Source organism: Aureobasidium namibiae, assembly GCF_000721765.1.
Source record: "Aureobasidium namibiae CBS 147.97 unplaced genomic scaffold scaffold_22, whole genome shotgun sequence".
Taxonomy (NCBI): Eukaryota; Fungi; Ascomycota; class Dothideomycetes; order Dothideales; family Saccotheciaceae; genus Aureobasidium; species Aureobasidium namibiae.
The window spans coordinates 274557-290071 of record NW_013581187.1 but is presented as its reverse complement, the minus strand read 5'-3'; the positions used below and the strand labels follow the sequence as shown (position 1 = coordinate 290071).

The 15515-nt window shown below is 50.6% G+C and overlaps 6 protein-coding genes across 6 annotated transcripts; 2 read left to right on the top strand and 4 right to left on the bottom strand.

Moving 5' to 3' along the window:
• Positions 1-307: 307 nt before the first annotated feature.
• Positions 308-1532, top strand: M436DRAFT_76430 (lactonohydrolase; the record flags this gene model as incomplete). The annotated part of the gene is made up of 3 exons (XM_013567908.1): positions 308-422; positions 490-1306; positions 1367-1532. 3 exons carry the CDS (start codon positions 308-310, stop codon positions 1530-1532), a joined length of 1098 nt encoding a protein of 365 aa, XP_013423362.1.
• Positions 1533-1869: 337 nt separating this feature from the next.
• M436DRAFT_76429 (uncharacterized protein) lies at positions 1870-3086 on the top strand (the record flags this gene model as incomplete). Its single annotated transcript, XM_013567907.1, has 2 exons — positions 1870-2227; positions 2287-3086. 2 exons carry the CDS (start codon positions 1870-1872, stop codon positions 3084-3086), a joined length of 1158 nt encoding a protein of 385 aa, XP_013423361.1.
• Positions 3087-3860: 774 nt separating this feature from the next.
• Positions 3861-5170, bottom strand: M436DRAFT_67566 (ISP domain-containing protein; the record flags this gene model as incomplete). The annotated part of the gene is made up of 2 exons (XM_013567867.1): positions 3861-4278; positions 4335-5170. The coding sequence occupies 2 exons, from the start codon at positions 5168-5170 to the stop codon at positions 3861-3863; spliced, it is 1254 nt and encodes a 417-aa protein (XP_013423321.1).
• An 829-nt stretch (positions 5171-5999) lies between these two features.
• Positions 6000-7233, bottom strand: M436DRAFT_76427 (tryptophan synthase beta subunit-like PLP-dependent enzyme; the record flags this gene model as incomplete). The annotated part of the gene is made up of 3 exons (XM_013567906.1): positions 6000-6737; positions 6791-7046; positions 7148-7233. 3 exons carry the CDS (start codon positions 7231-7233, stop codon positions 6000-6002), a joined length of 1080 nt encoding a protein of 359 aa, XP_013423360.1.
• Positions 7234-8888: 1655 nt separating this feature from the next.
• M436DRAFT_67564 (FAD dependent oxidoreductase) lies at positions 8889-10303 on the bottom strand (the record flags this gene model as incomplete). Its single annotated transcript, XM_013567866.1, has 3 exons — positions 8889-9159; positions 9210-9450; positions 9505-10303. 3 exons carry the CDS (start codon positions 10301-10303, stop codon positions 8889-8891), a joined length of 1311 nt encoding a protein of 436 aa, XP_013423320.1.
• Positions 10304-11205: 902 nt separating this feature from the next.
• Positions 11206-13695, bottom strand: M436DRAFT_56897 (Dimethylglycine oxidase; the record flags this gene model as incomplete). Its single annotated transcript, XM_013567828.1, has 1 exon — positions 11206-13695. The coding sequence occupies one exon, from the start codon at positions 13693-13695 to the stop codon at positions 11206-11208; it is 2490 nt and encodes an 829-aa protein (XP_013423282.1).
• Between the last annotated feature and the right edge of the window lie 1820 nt (positions 13696-15515).

Sequence of the window (15515 nt, the reverse complement as noted above, 5' to 3'; positions counted from 1 at the left end):
ACGCATGCCGCTTGCATCGGTCTTCTCTCCTCAATCGACATCTTGATTCCTGACTTGTCTGACTGCCGTGTGGTGATCATCTATTCATCGGCTATTCAGGAAAGCGCATCTATGCCATTTAGGGTTTTAGGCTAATGCCAAAGCTCATACAGCAGCGTCATGCCCAGGAGGGGAACCGAACAACCAAGGTCGATCTTTTTGTTTCTCAGCCACTCAATTGAGACTGTGAAACAAATATAAGAAGGTCTTGCTGCAACATGAATTCCTTCGGTGATTCAACTGTTACTTGCTGTCTTGAGCTTTCAAAATGGTCAACATTACACACGTCAATTTGTTGACTCTGGCGGCGAGCATTCCTTATGCCAATGAGCTGTATGGCATTGCCAATGCTTCGACGGATCACATATCGTTCTTGTCCTATAGTGAGTAGTGTGATGTATCGCTTGAAGCCTAAGAAAGTCTGCGTTGCTGACAGTTGTACTTGAACAGATGACACCTTTGTCACCGACATCCTAGGACCCAATGTTTCACAGCAATTGGTCAGCGACCAAGACTACCAGGCTTTCCATGAAGCAGGCGTGTATAACATCAAGACCGGCAAGCTCTATGCCACCAGCAACTGGAACGGTAGTTTCGGCAACCCGATCAATGTCACTGGTATCGACATCAACGGCAACCATAGCATCCAATCATACCACTACGAGCATCTGGCTGAAGCCAATGGAGCCACTGCCTGGTACCCTGTTGGCTCTCCTAGAAACAGTAGCGAAGGTCAGCAAATCGTCTTCTGCGATGAAGGCGACTTGACGAACCCTGCACAGCTTGTTCTCGTAGACCCAGCGACCAACAAGAGCCAAGTCTTGATCAACAACTTCCTTGGTCGCAACTTTACCTCTATCAACGATGTCAGACAGCACCCTGTAACCGGTGACCTCTGGTTCACAGACGTACCGTACGGCTACTGGCAATACTTCCGTCCGGCTCCTGTCATCAAGAACCAAGCCTATCGCTTCGAGCCCAAGACTGGTGTGGTACAGGCAGTCGCCGATGATGCCATTGCTCCTAATGGCATTGAGTTCTCCCCTGATTTCAAGCATGTTTACATCACCGATACGGCTGTGCACACGTTCCCCAACAAGGACAACTTGACAATGCCTTCGACAATTTACCGCTACGATGTTACTCCCGATGGCAAGAGATTGCAGAACAAGCAATTGTTTGCTTATTCAGATATCGGCTTACCAGACGGACTACACTGCGACACAAATGGCAACGTGTATGCTGGAACTGGAGATGGTGTGCATGTGTAAGTCCCCTCTTTTGAACCGGTCTTCGTATGCAAGATGATTGACCTGGAATCTCACAGCTGGAATCCTGAAGGTGTTTTGCTTGGCGTCTTTGCAGTTGCCAATGGAAACGCCAACTTTGCTTTCGTACCTGGTGGCATGTACATCTTCAACGAGTACAAGTTGTACAAGGTCACGTTGCAAGCAGAGGGCCGTGAGGTCAAGAGAGACTTTGGGTTGTACTAGACGAATTGTTCTCCGGCATCAAAAAGTGTACATAAGTGTTTATGGCAACTGCAATCGAGTTTCATATCCCATGAAAATCGTTTGTTGAGGAATTGACCTTTTTGTCGTTCGATATGTGTCAACTTCACCACTCACAACCTTCTTGCACACACGCTCACGCTGATCTTGCAATGTGCAAGAGTGAGGTGCATTCATTGCTGTCTCCATCTTTTCACCACGAATATGCCGGTTCAGCCTTCCCCTTTGGGAAAATTGCTTCGTGTCCGTGCACGCATATAAAACTCAACTCTCACCGACAAAACATGATCTTTTCTGCGACGGCATTGTATATACAAAGATGACTGGAAACGGAGTCGACAATGGAGAAGATCTCTCGAGACCGTCGAGCAATGTCTCCGAGACCAAGCTAAATGCCTTGGAACAAATCTGGCGCAACAACAAGGGCGTCTTTCTGATTTTGCTGGCTCAAGCGACTGGATCGACTATGGATGCCATTGTCCGATTTTTGCAGCAGGGAGGACATGGAATGCATCCTTTCCAGGTCATCTTTGCTCGTATGAGCATCACGGCCTTGCTTAGTACTTTGTATATGTGGTACACAAAAGTACCCGATTTTCCGCTTGGAGCACCGGCTGTCAGGGGGTGGTTGATTTTGCGAGCTCTCGCTGGATTCTTTGGATTGTTCTGTTTATACTGTAAGCAATGCCATGTCTCCCCAGACCTGCTCTCAGAAGACTCATGTAGGTGATGATAGATTCTGTTCATTATCTCCCTCTTGCCGAAGCAACGGTCTTCCGCTTCCTAGTACCAATCATCACAGCATGGGCCTGTTCCATCTTCCTCGGACAGATCTTCAGTAGAACCGAGTTTCTAGCCGGAGTCATCGCTTTGATGGGTGTAGTCATCATCGCCCATCCAGCCGCCATATTCGGCAGAGTAGACGACGACATCGAACTTCCTCACCACCAGCCAAACAAGATCGACGAAGTCTCTGCTGGACAGCGTCTCCTTGCCATCTTTGTTTCTGTCATTGGAGTCCTTGGTGCTTCTGCTGCATACACTTTGATCCGCGTGATTGGATCTCGCGCTCACGCACTCATCTCGGTAAACTACTTTGCTCTGATCAGCACTTTTGGGTCTGCTGGTGCTTTGCTCGTGCTCCCTGGTATGGGCTTTGTCATGCCTCGTGGAGCACGCGAGTGGCTACTTCTATCCCTCCTCGGTGTCCTCGGCTTCGTTTTGCAGTTCTTGCTCACTGCTGGACTTCAACTCGATAGAACCAGCAAGGCTACTAGTATGTTGTATACAGGCATTCTGTTTGCTCTTGCTTTTGACTGGGCCATCTGGGGTGTTTTTCCTGGCTTGTGGTCGTGTATTGGAGGTGCTGTTGTCATTGCTAGCACGCTCTGGTCTGCACTACAGAAGTCGAAGAATGTTTCTCAGGGTGCTGCACCCAAGAAGGAAGTCATTGATGAGGAAAGTGCTCTTCTCGGAGCTCAGACGGAAAGTACTGAGGATGCTGCTCGGGCAGGTGCGACTCGTGAGTCTGTATAGCGTGTTGCTCAAGCAGAAGTTGATCACATTTATATCCCTCGCTTCATATACAAAGCTATGTCAGGCGTATATAAAGCCATAGAACTACACAATGTTTGCGAGAAACTGGATGGTAGCAACGTAGCATAATCTCTCTTTGCTGCTAGCACCATGCATAAATCTCAGACATCTCATCAATCCCTCTCTACCTCGGGAAAGAAACTTGATTCATGATCGCTTTTACGTGCGTCGAGCAAGGCTGATTTGTGATATCGCAGACCATGCATAAATTGACGTGCCTTTGCCAAAGGGCTATTCCGAAACCAAAGCGAGTGTCTCGACTGGAGGCACCCCTGGGCTACCGCTACGAGCAGAGCGGCCAGTTTGCTGAAGTGGACCTCTTGAACTGGCCGAGAGAGAGGCACGCGAAGACAGCCACGACGAGTCAATTGACACACCAGGTCAATGGTCCTTTGACACGTATTGGACTCTCTTCGAAAACATCATTAGCTCGGAAACCATCGTGACTTTCTGTGGCGAGCCCACCGCTTTCGACCTTCGTGGAAGAAGCTTTTGAGACACGGGCTCTAGCACACAGGCAAGAAGTAAACAGTCAAACCTGTTGCAATCACAAACCAAGGAATGGAAGAGCCAAATTCCAAGAATCAAGAAGTCAATAATCAGTCTCAATTAGGTCGAAATCGCGATATATCTAAACCAGACCGAAAAGTCGTTACGCTATGCATGTGTATCATTCTTCAATAGAGCAAAAGGAAAACTCATGAATCCAAAAGCTCACCAGGCCAATGCCTCCTGCTGCTCCTCACCACACGCCAGTCCAGAGCAGAAGTCAATATCTTTCTCGCTCTGAATCTCAGCCTGTGACATCTGCTGTCTGGCCGGGTGGATCTTGCCGCCAGCAGCCTTTTCCTTGTCGTGATGTTCTGTTACTGCCTCTCTGCACAACTTCTGGAAGTAAAGTGGCCCCTTCTCCATTCTGGGGTGCATGAGGCCGCTGACGAAGACGCCAGCGTTGACGTTCTTTTGCGCGGCATCGCACAAGACCTTGTCTTCCGACATGATGCGCTTGTACATCTGGTTGATCTTTTCAAAGTCCTCGTCTGTGGCGTTCTTGTTGCGGTAGACTTCGTAGCTCATGGTTGCCTTGCCGGCTGCGTGAGGAACGAATCGCTGCATGAAGAAGAAGTTTGGTCTGAGAGGTTGCATGTTAGCAAGAGTTTGAGAAGATGATGATAGGCTAAAACTTACGTTGCGTTGACGGAGGCGTTGGGGAAGTAGTAGGTTGGGACCACGGTCATGCCAGAAGCAACCTGCTCAGGTTTGCTTGCGACCTCGTGCTGAATGTGGTTTGCGGTTGTGTTGACATAATATGCTTCTAGATCGGCCAGAGCTGGGATGTCGGGGTGTGTTGTCGGGCAGTGATAACACTCGTTGTAGTTATCTGCCAGGATCTTCCAGTTGTAGGGACCATCCATCTCCCACTTGTGGTCAAACTCGTAGTTCTCAAAGTCGAATTGCTGGTAACGTGTTTGCACGTCGACGCCATCAAAGTTGTCTTCCCAGGCAATCTCGGGTTCTGCTTTCGCGTCCATGTTGACCCAAACGAAACCGTTCTTGTCGACGTGGACGTGAATGGGCAAAAGTCCGTTGGCTTCCTTGTCGAACCCTTCGAGTTCCTGGTAGTCTGGTGCCTTTGCGAGCTTTCCGTTCAAGCCGTACGACCAACCGTGGTATCTGCAAGCGAAGATGCGTGCTGTGCCTTCTGTCTTCTCGACAACGGGGTACGCTCTGTGACGGCAAATGTTGTGGAAGCCGTTGATGTTGCCCTGACGGTCCTTGGCAAGGACGAATTGGAAGCCAGCTACATCGTAGCGGAGGAAGTCACCAGGCTTAGTGAGGCGTAGCTTGTGTGTGATGAGGAGCCAGCGTCTGGAGAAGATGGCACGACGCTCAAGTTCATACATGTCGGCAGAAGTGTACCATGATGCAGGGAGTGCTCTCACGGGTGCCGGCTTGTCCATTGCAGGTTTCGTTGATGCATTTCCGCTATCTCTGCGGTTGAAGTAACTGAGAAAGGATGCCATTGTGATTCAAAGATGTCTGTAGATATTGCAATGGAGTAAGGCAATATTCGATAAGAGGAGAGTGGAGACTTGATATGAATATCCAAGGTTGAGAATGGAAGGAGGAAGGGACACAGCTGAAGTTCGACCTTTGGTTAATTATATGGACAAGAGCGACGACTCGTCAGGACGGTGCATTGAGCCCCGTGGGGTTGGCCTACGCATCAGGCATTCTTTTTGCCAGTGCCAGCCAGCGCATTCAGAGACAACCTGTCGATTTGCGTAATCATTAGCTGATGGCAGCAGGATTCGATACCCAAGATTAGTCGCGCTTTGGGAAACCCTCAGGGATTCACATTGAGCTTGTGCAGCGCTATCGCAATCTCGATCGTGGCGAGGAATGTGCATACTGTCCCAAAAGGGTAGTCGAATCCATCTGGGGTCGTCCCAGCTGGACCCTCTTGAGCGCAGCCAACTCTAAACGATGGCTGACCATCTTGGCAACGACGACATGCGGTGGGAAATTCAATCCCAACTCAGTCTGGTGACCTGCGATAAGTGATCAATGCCCACAGTCAGAGTGATAAGTGGTAGAGAAAAAGGACCGAAGTTGATGTGATAAGCTTGGATGCAGTTTTATCATCATGCCGGATTGAGGCTCTGGCATGATTCACGTGCTATGCTCGCTGTTTATGTCCGATAGCCAGAGGTATGTAAGTGAATGTGGTGCAGATTGCAGTATAAAATCAATTTGATAACGTAGCGTATATAGACCCAAAACCAAAAACATCCATGTCCCATTAATCTGTGTGGATAATATCCAAATCGTTCGTGAATCAAGCTTCATCGCTCAAGCTGTAACTCCAGTGGCTCCGACTCTTGCGGTCATCGATGTGGTGTTCTCCTGGACAGTCTCACTGCCGACCATAGCCATACGCCAGGCCATGAGCATGTCGAGTGAGATGTCGTTTCCACCACAAACCACCAGGACCACCTTGCTGTCCTTGGTAATCGTCTTCTTGTTAGCCAACAAGCTCTGCAGGAAGCCGTCGAAGCAGACTGGTACATTGACGCCGACAGTCAACTCGACCATCATCCTTTCGTGTTCGGCCAACAAGCAACAGCCCTTGGCAGCCTCTTCGTCAGTGAGCACGACACTCGTGACGTTAGGCCTCTGAGCATATTCAAAAGTCTTCTTTGCGACTCTGACAACTCCAAGACTGGTGGCCTGTGATGTGATTCTTGGGAGAGTGACGATTTGACCTGCAATGAGACTCTGGCTCAACGAGTCTGCTCCCTTGGTCTCCATAGCGAGGACCTGCACATCGTTGTTCCACTTCTTGTGGTCCAGTTCCTGCATGATACCGTTGAGGAGGCCTCCGCCGCCGACACTACAGACAACAACGTCAGGCTTGTCTCCGAGTTGTGATGCAATTTCTTGCATGACAGTTGCGTTGCCATCCCAGATGTCCTGGTGGTCGAAGGGAGGAACGAATACTCCGGTAGGGTCTGCAGGCAGAAGAGTGTTGATAATGTACTCCTGTGCTTCCGCAATCGTAGAACCGTGTTGAATGACCTGCTTGACCCCCTGTTTGATTGATCAGTCAAAATGCAAATGCGGTGGGCTGTGGACATGCATACCATGGCCCAGATCTTTGCAATCATGACTGGCTTAGCACTCTTGGGAACAACGACAGTGGCAGGGTAGCCGAGTGTCCTGGCAGCGTGAACGCAGGCAATGCCTGCGTTTCCACCAGAAGCTGCATAGAAGTGTGTCGAGTTGGGAACTCCAGATGTGGAGATGCGTTCGGCGGCACGCTGGAGAACGTAGTTGCCTACACCACGGGACTTGAACGAGCCGGATGGCTGTAGGTTGTCGAGTTTCAGGAAGACTCTACTTCTGCGATTTAGAAATCGTTTTCAAGCATTGATAGAGTTTGATCGTGCAAGAAAGGAGAGAGATAAGGGTAGGGGACCGATGAGAAGTGGGAGACAAACCATCCTGCTGCTTCTGAGAGCGGTCTGCTCTCGATCAAAGGCGTCCATGCCCAAGGCTTGGGTTGCTGTGGGGCTTCTGCGTACATTACCGTGGCGTGTTGGTATGTAAGGTAAGTCAAGGCCTGTTTTGAAACCCGGAGATGATGACTTGGGAGGAAGGATAGATCAATAATATGCTGTCACTCTTTGTAGAAGAGTACCCGATTTGGTTTTGATGGAGATCCTTTCTTGTTGATATCAAGGTACAATGGTTGCTTTTACCGTGTCGGGCACGCACGCGTGCGGGGAGATACATCGAGGAGTGAACAGCCTCATGTGTCGTGAGTTACCGTACGAGGTCAGGTTTTGCGAATCCGTTACCATCTTGTTTCATTATCCCTGCATAGTGACCTTATCATGACACACGATTCATGATGATCCAGTCATTATGCAAATGCGAGTGAGCTGACCAGTTTTAGTCCACCGTTCCTGGGGAAGTTGTAAGTCCGGGTATCAGGCAGATCACAAGACTAGCTCAAACAAAAGATAGAAGATACCACAATCTGAGTTTGGGGAAGTCGCAACCAAATTGGGACAGTGGCTTCTGTAAGCTTATCTCGACAGCAACTCGCCAAGGTGGGCTGGAGTCCTAAGCAGAGGAATGCATTCTAGAAGCCAACAACCTTTTTCCTCAGCTCTCGTACGAGAGCGGTATCTCGCATATGGGCTGTCGAAACGCACATGGACTCCTTGTCTATTCCGTAAGGAGCACATTTCTCGAAGCACTTTGACTCGATACAACTATATTTCGAGAGAACCGTTGCCTTCTACTAGCCATACGCCAGCGCTTCGTACGGGGCAAAGATCCTGTTTGAGCAAAATCTGTGGAGTATCATGTCATCTCTCTCTGAGAATCGTGGATGGCAGAGGTTTCCATGTTGGATGGCCGCTTCATTGTTCCTCATGTAGCAAAGACTTCAACTTCCCTGTTGCTGGTTTCGCACCCAGGTCGTCTGATTACGACTTCAATGCGCTGCCTTGATTTCGATCGCTTCGGCGACAATGTAACCGCTCAGAGTTTATGCAACCACAAAGTAGTGTGCTTATCATCGGGATCGCAGACTTGCGGTGAGACTTTTCGGTATCAAGAATATCCGCCAGGCATCGCGATGGGCCAGCAAAAGATAACTTCTTTCGAGTAACACTGTCCAGCGGTCGCATGCTCGGGATCAAGCAGTCCTGTTGTATAGCTGCTCAAAGACGCGATTTACGCGTAGTGATGCTTGTTGGATGCTGTCTGATTTCCGATCGTGGTTACCGGTGGCCGTGAAAGATTTGAAGCAAACCTATCTTTTGTTCGATTGGTCGAGTATCTGCATGCACACCGTGATAAGACATTCATCATGCTAGTCAATGTTGGCTATCGCATGCAAGTCGGGCATGTTGTCAAACCAGATCTGACAGCCACCACTAAGTTCCAAGCTTTGGCTGTGTATTGCGTATGCATTGAACTTCGCTTCAGTCTAGTCGATTCGTCATTTGCTCCAGCTGCTCTGGTCGCGTATGCTGTGTGGTCGCTTGGATAACACATTTGGACGTAATCGTTCGGTTGTTCGTGTTGCTTCGGAGACTTTGTTGCAATGGATGAAAGGGCGCTCTTGCTTCACTCAGATGTCGGTCACCAACGTGCTATCTCTTGCCGAAGCGATATCAGAAGTTAAAAAGCGTTTCCTCATGTATATCAAGCTGTCGATGTAGTGTATTATAGCCTGGCGGTTCTGACGGGGTCCAACATATCCTTCATATCGTGTCTTGGCCAGTCGGCAAAGTACTTGGGGTCAGGACGATCTCTGTCCCAGCCCCATTTTTCACACAACTCGGGTTCCAATGTGCCCTCCAGCATGGAGATGATGTACTTGCCTAGCACAGGGAAGAACTTCCAGCCGTGGAAGTTGCCACATGTTGCAACATACAAGCCCTTGGCGGCGGTGTGTGGCGAGATGATGAAGTCTGAACTGGATGTGAAAGCGTCCCTACACAAGGTCAGTACATGGGATAGGTTTTGCGTGATTGGAGCACTCACCAGCAGATGCGGTGTTTCTCCATGGTCCAGTGTGCAGATTTCTTTCCGTAGAAGACGTGGTTGGCGTATTGAATGTCCTCCTTGAGTCTGTTTGAAACATCCCACTGTCCGTAGTCACGTTTCGCCGGAGGTGCGGACACAACGCGTCCAGGTAAGACTTCTGTGTCGTTCTTGAAGATCTTCTGGCCCCACCACTTGAGTTCTCTGTCTCTTGTTGGCGGCAGACTTCCGATAAAAGGTCCTATCATTATTGTCAGTTGTAATACTCAGGAAAGAAAGGGGAGCAATATCTTACCAGTCTCGGCAGTGTATCCCTGAACGCCAACTGGCATGGACGCAAATCTGCGGTATGAGTCCTCGTCCAACCTGGTCATGCCAGTGGTGATACCACCAGCAACGATTCTCTCGCCAGCACAGAGGTCGTTGTTGCCGCTGGCCTGGGCGCAGTATTCAAGCAGCTTCGGTGTGTATGCGCCAGTACATAGAAGAGTGTGTTTGGCGGTCAAGGTTTCACCGTCGGCCGTCTTGATGCCGTTGCAGCGGCCATTGTCAAGGAGCAGCGAAGCAACCTCGGCCTGCTTGTACTTGACACCCAGTCTCAAGGCTTCACGGGTAATGCCGATCAGACACTCGCCAGCAGTGGCCCAGCCACTGCTCTTGTTGACGAGCACCTCCTTGACATCGGAGTAGTCGGCGTCCTCGAACAGGCCACCGTACAGCTTGCGTGCTTCATCGATTGGCACGGCCTTGAGGTCGGCGGCTCTGCCCAGCTTCTTGTAGTTGTTGACGACGTCCTGAGCATAGTCGCTGCGACACATCCAATAGATGCCGGTCTGGTAGAAGTAGGGCTTCCACAGGTTGTCCGTCTTGAACATGTCTTGTGACTCAATGGCCATCTTGCAGTATACGATGTCGTCGTAGTCGGCGCGGACTACCTTGTTCCAGTCCCAAGAGGCGGCCACGCGGGTGTCTTGGTCGAAGGCATCACGGTCGACAATGGTGATGTCTGCGTTGGGGTACTTCTTGATGAGGTGGTAAGCAGTCGAGACGCCGAAAACGCCAGCGCCGATGATCAGGTACGACTTGTCGGCCATGGTTGGGGTATAGAGATGGATTGTAAAAAGAAGCTTATGACGAGCAACGACTACATGCTGCCGGTTGTCTTTAATTATAAGACAACCCTTGTGGCCGACGTCGTCAGTCCAGCGTGCATGCTCAACATGGTCATCATATCCACTTCCGATTGCGGAAATCTCATCCATCTTTCTGGGGATGGACAATGTTCTCATGTGCAGATGTAGTGGGATTCTCACGTGTCTGCAGCATCGTGCCCCACCGCTACCCCGCGAGCACACGAGAATGCTGCCCGAATCGGTGCATGCAACTCTCCTACACATCAACAGGAAAGATAGGGAACCAAGAATGAGATGACCTATACAGGGTTCTGCAACGCAGCCTGCCACCGAGAGAAGCTTTCGATCCCGACGCCAGCCACATATTTCTCCACGTGCAACCTTGAACATGTCGATGGAATGACCCTGGCTTCGACATTTATCGAAAATAAACATGAACACATCCTTGTGTGTCGCATGTAGACTGTAAATTCGAGCTAGGTGGTATTGGCAAGTGTCTGAGAAATGGTTTTCATACTGATAGTACGTGTATGAGGACTTCCGTAATGAGATCGCTGGTCATGCAAAGTTCACAGTGTACCCAAGCAGAATTTCAATGACTACCATATGTGAGCTCTGGAATGCAACCTTCAAGCCGAATACACGCGCGTGAGAAGTACGATCTCTATGCTTAACACTGAACACACGTGAGATGCGATCGCGCATCCGGGAACAGATTCTCAAACACCTTTAGAACACCCGGCACATACAGAAGCTTACAGCTTGACAGAAAACGGTCGGAATAACATTAAAATATGCCTTGATCATTAAAGTGCGCCAGTCTATGCTATAAATAAACCCATCATTACTTCTAGAAGCTCCGATCAACCACGCAGACGTGACATAGAAGGATCGAACAATGGCTCGGCAGTCACCGTAGCCTCGATCCTCTTGCCAAAGTACTCGATCTCCACCTTGTCCTCCTCGTTGATCGAACTTGGCAGCCATGCGTACGCAATAGGTTTGCCGATGGTGTATGCAAATGCAGAGCTAGTGACGTATCCACTGGGCTTACCGCCAACGAACACAGGCTCTCTGCCAAGCACCACCGAGGAACCGTCGTCGATGACCAGGCAGCGCATACGCTTCTTTGCAGTCTCGACTGAACGTCCCTCGAGGGCGGCTTGACCGTAATAGTCTAGCTTGCCTGCCTTGACAGCGAAGCCAACGCCAGCCTCGTAAGGATCGTGCTCGGTGTTCATGTCAGATCCCCAGGATCTGTAGCCCTTCTCCAGTCTGAGGGCGTTGAAGGCAGTACGGCCAGCCGCAATGATGCCCTGCTCCTGTCCTGCCTCCCAGAGTGCATCCCAGAGCGCTTGACCGCGGTCGGCTGTGGTGTAGATCTCCCAGCCGAGCTCTCCTACATACGAGAGACGCATGATGGTCACAGGGATGCCGCTGATGTATGCGCGCTTTGTGCGGAAGTAACGCAGACCCTTGGCTGTGCTCGAGAAGTCATCTTGGCTGACCTTGCTGATAATCTCTCTGACCTTGGGTCCCCAGAGACCAATACAGCAGGTTCCGGCAGTGACGTCGCGAATTGTGCACCACTTCGTGGGATCTTGCTGCATCTGCTTTGCGGCCTCCTTGTTGAGGTAGACAAGATCGACAGGTCCGTTGCAGCCGACTTGGAACAACTGGTCCTCGAGTCTGGCAACAGTCACATCACTCTTGATACCACCTCTGTCATCGAGCCAAAGTGTGTACGTGACAGCGCCAGGCTTCTTGCCAACATCACCAGTGCTCACGCGCTGGAGCAGATGGACAGCGCCGGGTCCGTAGACTTCCAAACGACGCAGCGGTGTCATGTCGTACATTGCTGCTGCCGTTCTGGTCTTCCACGCTTCTGCTGCAGCGATGGGGCTGTAGTATCTTGACGACCACGCATCACGGTCCTTGGGCTTCCACTCATCTGGCAGATCCTTGACCAACTTTTCATTCACCTGGAACCAGTAAGGACGTTCCCAGGCACCGCCCTCCAGGAAGTAAGCACCAAGCTCCTTCTGACGAGCGTGGAAGGGGCTGACACGAAGGTTGCGAGGTGAGTCGCGAGGTTGTAGCGGGTGCATGATATCGTAGATCTCGACAAAATTTTGCGACGAGGTCTCCTTGACGTAGGAGCTAGACAGTTGAACCTCTTCAAAGCGGTTGAGCTCGACAGCTCCAAGGTCGATTTCACTCTTTCCAGTTGTCAGCACCTCGGCAACTGCACGGGCGATACCGGCAGAGTGTGTGACCCAGACCGCTTCGGCGACGAAGAAGCCTTCGAGGTTTGGTGCCCACCCGACCAGCGAGCCACCATCGGGTGTGAAGGAGAAGATGCCGTTAAAGCCATCCTCAATCTCGACCTCATCCATGCAAGGCAAGAACTGCTTGGAGAGCTCCCAGGCAGGCTCGAAGTCTTCGCGAGTGAACTCAAGGCGAGAGGGCATGTTCTTGTGATCGACCTTCTCAGGAGTGACGCCAAGAGTTGAGGCCACGATAGGCATAGGCTTGTGACCATAGTATCCAATACCATACTGGTCACCGTGTTCGCGGTAGTAAAGATCTCTGTCTTGGTAACGCAGAATGGGCAACGATGCACCGCCCTCAGGGTTGTTGCGCTTCGCGAGAGCGGGTACCGAAGTAGTCTTGACATATTGATGAGCCAGAGGAAGCAGAGGGATAGGTAGGCCAATCATGGCTCCAATTTCTACGCCCCAGAAGCCGGCACATGAGATGACAATGTCGGCGGGGATAGTGCCGTTTGGCGTCTCAACACCAGTGACGTGACCGTCAGCCTTTGCGATACCAGTGACCGGAGTCTTGTCAATGTATTGAACACCAGCTTTGCGAGTACGGTTGATAAGAAGCTGGACTGCGCGAGCTGCCTTGGCGAGACCATCGGTGGGGATGTGGAGACCACCATGAACTTGCTCCTTGTTGAGCAGCGGGTACTTTTCGAGGCATTCGTCGGGGGTGATGAGATGAGCTTCGATGCCCCAAGACTGTGCGTAACCATGCTTGCGCTTCAACTCTGCCATGCGTGCGGCATCTGTAGCAATCTCCAGACCTCCAACCTGGTTGAAGCAGTTCTCGCCATCTTCTTCCAGAGCCATGAACTTCTCAACTGTGTAGCGTGCGAACAGGGTCATGGTCTTGCAGACATTTGTTTGGAAAACAAGACCAGGGGCGTGTGATGTGGAACCTCCAGGCATATCCAGGGGACCTTGGTCGACCACTGTGATGTTGGTCCATCCTCGTGCAACCAGCTCGTCAGCAACGTTAGTGCCGACGATACCGGCGCCGATGATGACCACGCGTGGCGAGTACATCTTGGAGAGCATTGTTGTGGATGATCGGGAGCTGTCCCTCTGAGTTTCGTCAATGAAGCTCTAGTTGTCGAAAGGATAAATCCTGGATCCTAGCAAAAGACGATGACGAGGTCTTGAGCAGTAATGATGTGTGAGGATTAGGAATAAATCAGGAAACATATGAATGCGTTCACCTCCACCGTGGGAAGATGCTGTAGATATAGTAAACATCATCTCCAATCACCTTTACCTCTGTCCTGGATGCCGTGACTTCTCTAAGGGTTGTGTCTGCCAGGCGAGATCGACGCGGGGCTGGTGTTCATTCCTAAAAGGGGAAACAGGACCATAGACCGTGGGGAAGCGATGAGACCACCAAACTATCGCGACTAACGGATGGTCTTCTTGGCGCGATATGACCAAATCTTGACATTCAGAGACCCTTCTTGGGAAATACCTGGATGAAATCTTGTCCGCCAGACGCAGTCAAAAGATGCGAGCCTCGGACGGCTGAGCTTGAGATAAGTCCATCGTACTGCCACATCAGTCGAAAGAAGCCTTGAAGCACAAGTGGAAGTCTGGTGATTGTCTGCAGATTGTAGATAAGGCCATACCCAGGTCGCGAAAGCTCAAGTCTTGATCTGTTTGTGGTTGTCACGCAGTCGCGAGATTCGGAAGATTTGTGGGCGCCAGTCTCGCGAAGCTGGACACTGGAGCTTGCTACGCTCCAAGCATTGCATCAGCCCTCTCAAGAGGCAAGTAGAATGAACATATTGGCTAATCTTTGCGATCTTAGCACGTACGGCCACAGTCAGCTGAAAACTGGGCATCCCGTCCGCTCTGCCATACATAAGCAGTTGAACGGCAGATTAGTACTACGGTGGGTGACCACGTGGGAATCCCTGCTGCTGTACGTTTTGTCTTTTGTTTTGGCCACAAACTCAACAATCCGATGTCTTGCTGAAACCGCCATTTTGCGCCGTAGAGGATGATGTATCGCTCTCTCACATCCCACGACATGCCCGATCGCTCTTGCCCGAATCTCTCTCGTCAACATTCCAATCACAGTATCAAATCGCATTGCGCTCGAGCGGCAAGATGACTACGATTGCAAGAGATGGAGGATTAGGTCAAGAGGTTTTGGAAAGATTCGACGCAGAGCAAGAGAAGACAATGGAACAGATCAGATTGCTTCACCAAAGGAACAAGATATGCCAGGCGCTGACCTAGAAGAAGTGGGATACATTTGCATACACAGAATGACCATTAATCATCCTTCGTCGTGCTGTAGCGCTACCCAGCCAAAACGCTAGTCAAGTCAGCTCGACACAAGCACTGATTGAAGTGAGGACTACAGAGGTGTTTGGCCCGACTGTTGTTGGCTCAACGCAAGTTGTCAGCTTGAAAATACAGAGAATTCGAAAGCGAGCATGACCTCGGGATGCCAGTGACAGTCTGGGTAGTTTGTCTTCAGATGGTGGACACGGTGGGTACAGTTCGTGGCCGGACTATTTTTTCTCTAGCTGTAGACCCGAGAGGTCTGTGGAAAGGTGCCTCGCAAGCTGTACACTCGAGCTTCCTGCACACAGACTACCAGTCTGTCCACATCTCAGGTACGTTTAGAACTCTTTCAGAAGCAAAATCTGGCTGATTAAGAATTATGTATCGTTGAAATCATAAATCTTCAGAGTACATGAAAGCGCCATCTTCCGGCTGTCCTGTTCAACCGTGTCTTCTGGAGCTTCGAGATAGTCATGCGTGCGACCCGAGGCCTTGCACTTCCATATGCCGACGGCGTCGTAAACGCTTTGCCTCTGTTTTGCAAGTCACAACCGGCAGCCTCT